The sequence below is a fragment of the Gavialis gangeticus genome, unplaced genomic scaffold, assembly GCF_001723915.1.
Source record: "Gavialis gangeticus isolate Ggan-Ray unplaced genomic scaffold, GavGan_comp1, whole genome shotgun sequence".
Taxonomy (NCBI): domain Eukaryota; kingdom Metazoa; phylum Chordata; order Crocodylia; family Gavialidae; genus Gavialis; species Gavialis gangeticus.
The window spans coordinates 18113603-18121892 of record NW_017729015.1 but is presented as its reverse complement, the minus strand read 5'-3'; the positions used below and the strand labels follow the sequence as shown (position 1 = coordinate 18121892).

The 8290-nt window shown below is 56.6% G+C and overlaps 1 protein-coding gene across 1 annotated transcript; it reads right to left on the bottom strand.

The window, feature by feature from the left end:
• Nucleotides 1-4406: 4406 nt before the first annotated feature.
• LIN28A (lin-28 homolog A) lies at nt 4407-7090 on the bottom strand. The gene is made up of 2 exons (XM_019512564.1): nt 6832-7090; nt 4407-4935 (listed from the first exon to the last, which is right to left on the bottom strand). The coding sequence occupies exons 1-2, from the start codon at nt 7041-7043 to the stop codon at nt 4722-4724; spliced, it is 426 nt and encodes a 141-aa protein (XP_019368109.1). The 5' UTR covers nt 7044-7090; the 3' UTR covers nt 4407-4721.
• Between the last annotated feature and the right edge of the window lie 1200 nt (nt 7091-8290).

Below are 8290 nucleotides of genomic sequence, written 5' to 3'. Positions count from 1 at the left end.
CGCAAACAAGCTTTGGTTGCTAGCAGTAAACATGGAGTTACATTCTTCCGTCTCCTAGTAGACAATCTTGTAGCCACCTGATTCAAGTTTTTTGCACCAGGGCAGGAGAAGTCCCCTGAGGGACAATTTTCCCTTATACATTCAAATGCTCCATTATTCCACAGTGACCCTGAGCGTGGACAGCATCAAATACCCGCAATTCACTCTGTCCCACAATGCATAGTACCCAGCACCTGCAAACTCAACCCTGGCAGAGGAGAGGGTGATGTGCTACGCTTCTAGCAGCAATTTATTTGCAAAGCTATTCTCAAGGAGTAGGAAGCACCACAGCAGAGATCTCCATTTGGCAGATGGAGGTAGAGAGAGGAGTGTGAGGTATTTGGCAAACCTTGGACAAAAGGACAGGAGATTTGGTTGAACAGTGTCAAAGTCCATCTATCCCCCCTGTGTGGCTTTCCTTTACAAATAAATTGCTGTTCTCTGCACTCAAGCTGCCTCTTGCTCTGGAGAAGCCCAAGGAATTCTCTCTTGCAGTGGCATTTAAGATATGCTTCGTTACCAGAGCACAGGAGGGGAACAGCTCTGGAAGTCATCTCCCTGCAGAGGCAGAGGTGCAAGGCAGAGCATACAGAGGACATCCTGTCTTCCTGGTCCAAAAAAACCATTAGATGCTTTGCCTATTTTTTTTTTTAAGTTTGTAAACAATAATTGAGAATACTGAAAGGAACTGGAGAGATTTACAGAGGTATTTACATGCACTAGACATCTAGAAATCACCAAACTGCTTACATGGGAAAAAAATACTTCTACACAATTCATCAAGACAGATCCAAAACCCACAAGGGGCAGTGTCACCCTCTGGCACACCCAGGGCACCAGGGGCTGGTCAACAGTTTCCTCCATGGATGACCTGTGGATGCCAGAACCCAGGGTTATACGCACACAGCCCAATGCACTTGATGGCATGTACCCTGTTCAGGCAGAGAAGCTGTTATCCTGAAGCAGATTTGTATTGATTCCGTTACTATTAAAAGAAAAAAAATCCTAATAATTCCTTTTGTCTCCAAAAGGATCCACCACCACTTCACCATAAACACTGCTGCAGCAGGGCAGGAACCCAGCCAAGGCACCCTCTCCACCCACCAAGCCCAGAAATGAGCTATGCCAGAGCCTCTGGAAGTTCATCTAAGTAGCTTTGCATTGGCTCATTTGCTGGTGTCAGTGGGAGAGGCAATCCTGCCGTCTGTGTGGGCCGGTCAGTTTTCCCAGTTCTTGGGCAGGGCCGCGTGTTCTAGCCTGATCCTTTCCCTTTGGGACACCATGCTTTTCCCAGGGAATGGAAATGTGGCTTTGTACTTCCACAGGATCAGGATCGGGCCCCTGCCAAAAAGTCCCTGAGCACTTGGGGTTATGAGGCGAGTATTACGCTCCCAGCAGCACAGTGGAGCCTCAGAAGGGGAAATCATCCTAACCACACCCCGCCCAAGAGATTCCCCACCTGCTTCCTGTTTGGAAAGTTGGAGCTGTTCCTTGACTGTTCCTGCCCAGCTCTAAAATCTAGCCTATCACTACCTACAAAACCACATGCACGCTCTGAACCATCCCACTGTGTTAGTACGGTCCTGTCCTGGGCAGGGCAGGGCACGGCAGGCCCCACGCCTGCAGCCAGAGCTCATGAAATACAAACAGGAGTCCATAGTCCCTCCCAGCCCTGGCTGGGTAACAACTGGGGAAAGGTAGGGGTGAGGGTGGGGAAGGGAGCAAGTGTACCTGACTTGCTGTGAGCTTGGGTGCAAAGACTGGCCCTGGGCACTTCTTGCATGGCTCCAGTCACCTCTTGCCCACAGAGTAGCCCTGAGGATGAAAGCCCATTAGACCTAGGTTGACAGGGGCAGAGGTGTCACTAGGAAAGTTTGCTCCCAGGTCAGCGTTTTCCAAGCCTGGTGGACGCTCCTGTGCCCCCACTACTGCAGCCGCCGCCACTCCCCTGGGGCTCGCTGTCCCCAGCAGCAATGGATTTGGTGGCGAGAGAAGCAGCAGCTGCATGAAGGGGCATGAGGGTCCCTACAGCCAATGCCTGCTCCCTGGGCACAGACTCCCTGGGGGCGTCCATTCTGGTGCTCCCTCAAAGCTGGCGGTGTGGCGTCCCACTTGCCCACCCCTAGTTCTGCTCCTGCACAAAGGCCTTCTCTCCAGCACAGCTGGGATCCCAAGAGTCTGGGGAGAAGAGGTGAGGGGTGAGGAGGCTTCTCGGGGCCAACACCTCCCCTCAGAGCAGGGAATGAGCTCTCAGAGGGGCAGACCTCATTGCCTCTTTGTGCTGTAGGAGACTCCTGCATCCTTAGGGACAGGGGCTATAGGATGCAAGGACACAAGGTTCCCTGTTGCGCTCAGTCCAGATGAATCCCTGCCTCCTTCCCAGAGCTGTAGTACCCCCATTACCCCCCTTCTTCATGGGCCAGGGCTCTGTGCCTGATTGCTGACCCATGACCGGGCACAGTCCTGGGCCATAAGAGGGGTCTCCAGAGCCTACAGCTGGAGAAGACAGAAAAGCCTCCAGGGTAGACTCTGGAGTTTGTGGTGGGGCAACAGAGCTGAGAGGGGCTGTGAGTAGATGCTGGCTTGGGGCAGAAACTAGGGAGAGGGGAAGGTTCCCAGCCAGTGGTGAGAGGGAGCAAGAAAGACGGGCCGTAGCCAACATAAGGACCCCAGGCTGGGACAGTCTTTGGACTTCAGTGCCCCAGCATGGACACTGGGTGCTGTGCCCCCCACCCCTGGCACCCCTGCCTGACTTCCCCTCACCCACCCACAGCCACAACGCCCCCAGCTCCAGGTAAACACAGAGGGGAGGGGAAGAGACCATTACAATACAGCGTCATGAAAGACCCCATCCCCGAGAGACCGTGCTGCAAAGTTGAACTCCAGCATAACATACAAACTTTGTTCTGTCTTTGTGCTGTTAAAAAACAAACCCCCCACAACAAAAAAGAAGAAACCCCCACAAAATCCACTCTGTCTGGCCCACAGGCCACAGAGATGTTTCATCCCTGAGATTGCTTGAATACCTGAGAATAAGTTGCAGTAATTCTGTCCTTTCTCTCTCTCTCTCTCTCTCTCTTTAAGATTAAAATATACAAAAATACAAAAAACAGAATATTTATATTAAAAAAAATAACGAAGACGACAAACAAACCCAAAGATACGTCATACGCGCACGTCTTAGTGCAGGTTCATGGTGCAGCGGCTTCGGCTCAGGTGGAGCCTGGTGCTGCAGACACAGCTGTTCCCAGGAGCCAATAAATAAAGGCAGACGAGGGAGCCCTGGGGGAAGGGGAGAGGGGGAAAGAGGGCAGCAGCTTGGAAGGGAGAGATGGTCACCCTGTGCCTCCAGGCCAAGGAAAGCCATGCTGACAATGCGTATGGACTGAGGGACCAGGCCTGTGTGGAGGGAAGAGCCATTGGATGCTGCCTGGACCATATCTGAACCCACTGCAAAAGGCAGCAGGAAGCCTCCCAAGAAGCAGGCCCGACTGGCCAGAGGTTGTGTTAGACACTTTCATTTCAGATGCTCTGAGGCTGTGATGGCTTGGAAAAAAAATATATGGCTTCTTTGTGTGTCAGGGCCCAGCCTGATCTCTGTGCTCCTGTGTCATCCCCAGGGAGGCGACGTGGTCCCACGCATGTAGACAGACAGCGAGCGTCTGTCTGCCCAGCAGCAGGAGCTGCGGGAAGCAGTGCCAGCCAGGCAGGAAGGACCCCCCCCCCAGGCTGGCATCTTTCCCGTTCCTTACAGTTTGGTATTGGAAGGGTGCCCTGCAACGGGGCCGTGCACTGCTTCCGTCTGATCCGTGAGCATAGGTCTAAAAGGGAAGAGCCTGTTCTACGGACCCTCGGCTAAAGACACTGCAGAGCTGAGGTCACGTGCTGCTGGATTTGCAAGGGCTGGGTCACCAGGAGGAGCCAAAACAGGAGGTTTGGAGTACAGAAAGCTTCTGCCATCAGCTCTCTCCCCACCTGGGCCACCAGGAGAGGAGAAAGGCGGAGAGCTGGTGGCTCTGAAGCCAAAGGCCGTAAAGCAGGAGCAGGTCTCAGCCTCTGCCACTACCCTGCCATCCTGCGTGGAAAGCCTCAAAGGAAGAGGCGCTTCCCAAAGCAGGCTACAGTCAGAGGAGCAGCGTCCTGCGCTGCCCTGACTCCGAGGGGCTCGAGATGTCAGACCTTCCCCCAGAAAGCAGCAATGCAGAGCTGCATACTGGCAAGATCTACAAGGCTCACCCATGCCCAGCCCTGGAAAAGGTGGCGTGGCAGCTCTGGCTTACTGTGTATAGTCACTTCTGTGCTTCTCTGGTTCAGATGCTGCTGCTCTGCCTCCACAAAGGGTTCCCAAACCCTCCTGACCAGAGGGAGTAACTTGGAGTGGCTTTCGGTGAGGGGAGGTACAGGGTGATGGCGCTGCCCGCTCTCCCCCGAGGCATCTGGACAGAGGTTTCACAGGGCGTGGGAGAGGCTGGGATTTTGGAGCCAGCACCCCCTCTCTCCTCCCTCTGTCCTGATGCCAGCGCTGTCACCCCGCAGGCATCCCCTGCCCTTCCAAGCCGCTGCCCTCCTGCCCCATGTTCTTACCCCCAACCCCCTCACGATGGCAGAGCCTGCTCACTGCGCTTGCTTTGAAGACTGATGCCTTGTTGAAGCCTTTGGATCCTGGCGGAAGTCTCCCCCCGTCATTCCCTGGTTTCAGGAAGAAGGGGCGAGCTGTGCATTTCTTCCTCCTCCCGAAAATAGGCCGGCTTTCCCTGAGAGCTGGGCGACTGCTGGGCTTTGATGGGGCAGTTGGCGACCATGTGGGTGATGCTTTGGCAGAAGTGGCATTTCTTTGGCTGCGGTGGGAGCTTGCACTCTTTGGCATGGTGGTCCAGCCCACCACAGTTGTAGCATCTAGGATGAGAGCGAGATCCAGGGAGGGGATTAGTTGGATTGACTGTTCCCAGCCAATGCTGTTCTAACGCCTTCCCCGGGGCCTCACCTCCACATGCTTTGGGGAAATGGGGAGAAGAAGGTGGTGGGAGAGAAGCAGCCATTTTCATCCAGCAATGACACATCCCTATCACTGCTGTGAGGAATCAGGAGCTACTTGGGACTTCATAGCATCGGTCAGGGACGGGAATACTGGAATTCCTGCTCCAGGAAGGCAGGACACTGCTGTATTTTCCTCACATACAAGACACATTTTCCCCCAAAGACTGCTGCTGGAAATTGGAGTGTGCATTACATACAAAAAGTACGGTAAGAGTGGTTTTTTTGCTGCTCCCCAGGCAAAAGCGAAACTAAAAGTAAAATTTTGGACCCAGAGCAGCAGCTACTTGGTCTCTTGCTATGAGGCAAGATTGCTTTTTTTCCTTCATTCTGCCGTTCAAAAACAGCGGGAGTCTCTCATTCCCGGGCATGTTGTATGTGAAACAGTATGGCCACTGCATAGCCCCCACGCACACAGCTGCGTGGCTCCCTGCTGTGCACCGGGGAGCAGCAGACACGTAACCACACCATCTCCAGCCTGCCTCCACGGGGACTGCTCGCAGCACAGCCAGGGTGTCCCTCGCCTGACCAGTGCAGCTAGCCCAGGTGAGGGTAGCAAGGGCATGACGGCAGCCAGACCGTAGCAGCAGCTCAGGGACCAGCGTGGCCCAAGCTGACAGCCACGTTGCTGCCCCTTTGCAGGTCTGCCCGCGTCAAATCCTGCACCCTCCTGAGCAAAACTACCGAAGCTATAAAGCCGGGGGGAGAATGAAGGTTTTCTCTCTCCTCCGGAGAGGCTCAAATGCTTCCAGCCGAGCTTCTTAGGGAGGCCACAAGGGGGTAGCCTTGCCGTGCCGTGGCACCGCGGATGCACTGGAAGACTATCCAGGGAAGCCCCTGGCAAGGCCCAGGCCACAGAGGAGGGCAGGGTAGGGGTGAAGCACTGACCAGAGCCTGGCCCCCAGGCTGCAGGGGGGACTTTGCTAGGATGTCCAGCCATTTCCTGAGCAGTCACAAGGAGGAGCTTTTACTAGACAAGATGCCCCCCGGCCTCCCACCGATCGGCTGCGTGGCTACGAGGCTCCGTCTCAGGCGCAGAGAAAGGGAGCATCGGCCCATGCCGTTCGGCCCTGGGTGTTTCTGACCTCTGGCCTTTCGCTTCTGGTTTTCTGCCCTTTCCCCCGAAATCTGCATCTGCCACTCATTAAAGGCTGAAGGAAGCATCTTTCACAGAGGAAGGGCCACTGCCCACCCCCGCCCCCCGGAGCCCCATGGCAAGAGCCCTCCTGTTCCCAACGGCTCCGCGGCGCTCGGCCTCACGCCTTCCCAGCTGTGTCCTCACGGCCCAGCAGCCAGATGGGCTTTCTCCAGCCTGGCTCCTTTCTACCTTTTGTGGCGCAGGATGGGGTAACCTGCCCTTCTTTTTGAGGGTGGGGTCCCCCCCGGCAAAAGCAGATGCTTTGGCTCTGGGCAAGTTGCCAGTCCTCTATCCTAGCTGTGTGGGTGCCCAAACCTGCATCGTTCCTTTTTCCTAAATGCATCCTGGGCTGCATTTAGGGACGAGGAGGCCCTGAGTGACCAGAGGCAGGAGTGGCCCTGGCAGGGTGGGTGGCACCTGGCAGGGCAGCCTGGTGCTGGGGTGAGAAGGGAGTCAGCAGATCAGAGCCGAGTCCACAGAGAGGCTTTCGACGCCATCTCCTCCCACCACGGCAGCCCCACTCAGGGCGCCCTCCCACAGCTCCGGCACCCGCTGGTGGGCAGAGCCTGGGGGATGGGGCTGCGCACGGCGCCTGGCCCCCATCCTCGCGGCCCTGTTACCTGTCTCCCTTGGATCTGCGTTTCTGGAGGTTCTTCCCTTTCGGTCTCCGCTCACTCCCGATGCAGAAGGCGCCGCCGGGGCCCGTCACGCGGATGGACTCCAGGCCTTTGGACGACTTCTTGAAGGTGAACTCCACGGCTTCTCCTTCCTTCAGGCTGCGGAAGCCCTCCATGTGCAGCTTGCTCTGCGGGCCGGAGGAGGGACAAGGCATTGGGGGACCAGGAGAACCCCCCAGTGCCTGCGTGGGAACTGCAGGTGCATCCCCGCAAACATGTGGGGGCATTCTCCTCTGCCCTCGGGTACACTGAGGCAGACAGGTGCAGATCGCGGAGCGTGACCCCCCCCCAGAGAACAGCTGGCTGATCTGTTGGCCCAAAGAGATGCTTGAATCTAAATGCCCCGGGTGTATGGGAAGGCTGGGAAAGGGGCCTCCGGGCTCTTACTCATTGCCCCTTTGGGCCTGCCCCCACCTGATGCGGTGCCCGGGCTCCGTCCAGGTCCCAGCAAACAAGGATGGAGGTCATGAGGCCTCCTCTGCCAGCAGCGAGGGCTCAGCAGGTCTCAGAGCCTGAGCTGCCCCTCGAGGCTGAGAATGGAGGCGCAGCAGCGGTGTGGTGGGCACGGAGGGATGTTGGGGCTGCCTCGGCTCTACTGCTCCATGCAGACTAGTTCCCAGGGCTGTCGGCATCAAAGCCTGGAGTCTTGGAGAAATCCGGGTGCACCCAGAGCCACATAGGACCTGCCAGCTTGGTAGACAAGGGCCCACCAAAGCCCACGCAGGGACGAGCTCGAAGGAGATGCTTTCGCTGTGAGCCGAGCAGAGCCCCGGGCCCTCGCACTCAGCGCCTTGCCGCACACTGCCCCTCCCTGCGGGAATTATGCCTGCAAGGTCCTGAGCACCCGTGACCTCAGCCGGGTGCAGCTTGCAGGATTGGGACCCTAGCAGGAGGCCTGTGGGGAAGCACCGAACAAGCATGTGTTGCCCCAGCGCTTCCAGTGGCACCACGCGAGGTGGCCCGTGGCACTCGGGTCTTCCTTGCTTTCTGAAACAAACCCGTGAGTGGAAGAGACGTGGTTGACACCCCCGCTCCGCTCCCCGCCACGGTGCTGTGCGGCGTCATCTGCAGCAGTCAGGCCCTGTGTTTCCCTGAGCAGCTTCTCCGGGAACAGAGAAATGCAAAAGCCCTTTGCTGTCCCAACAAGCGTTGGCAGGATTTGGTAACCCCCTCCTCCCAGTTCTGAGTTCAGTTTGTCCCATTTGGGAATCCATCCCGAGTACTTTCTAGAGGCACCAAGGGGAAGAAACCAGCCAGGATCACAGCGTAACCGAAGCGGCGCGGGTTGTTTTCACCCTGCTTCTGGAGGCAATTTAATGAAATGGCCGTCGAGAAGTGCACGCCGTTCGCCCAGGATGGTTTGGAGACAAAACCCAGCCTTTTTCCTAGGGAGTCTACGAAT

Excerpts from the sequence above, each read along its gene's own strand:
- LIN28A (XM_019512564.1), bottom strand. The coding sequence starts at position 7,043 with ATGCCTTGTCCCTCCTCCGGCCCGCAGAGCAAGCTGCACATGGAGGGC. Across the intron at positions 4,936-6,831 it reads CGCAGATCCAAGGGAGACAG|ATGCTACAACTGTGGTGGGC; the intron begins GTAACAGGGCCG and ends CTCTCATCCTAG.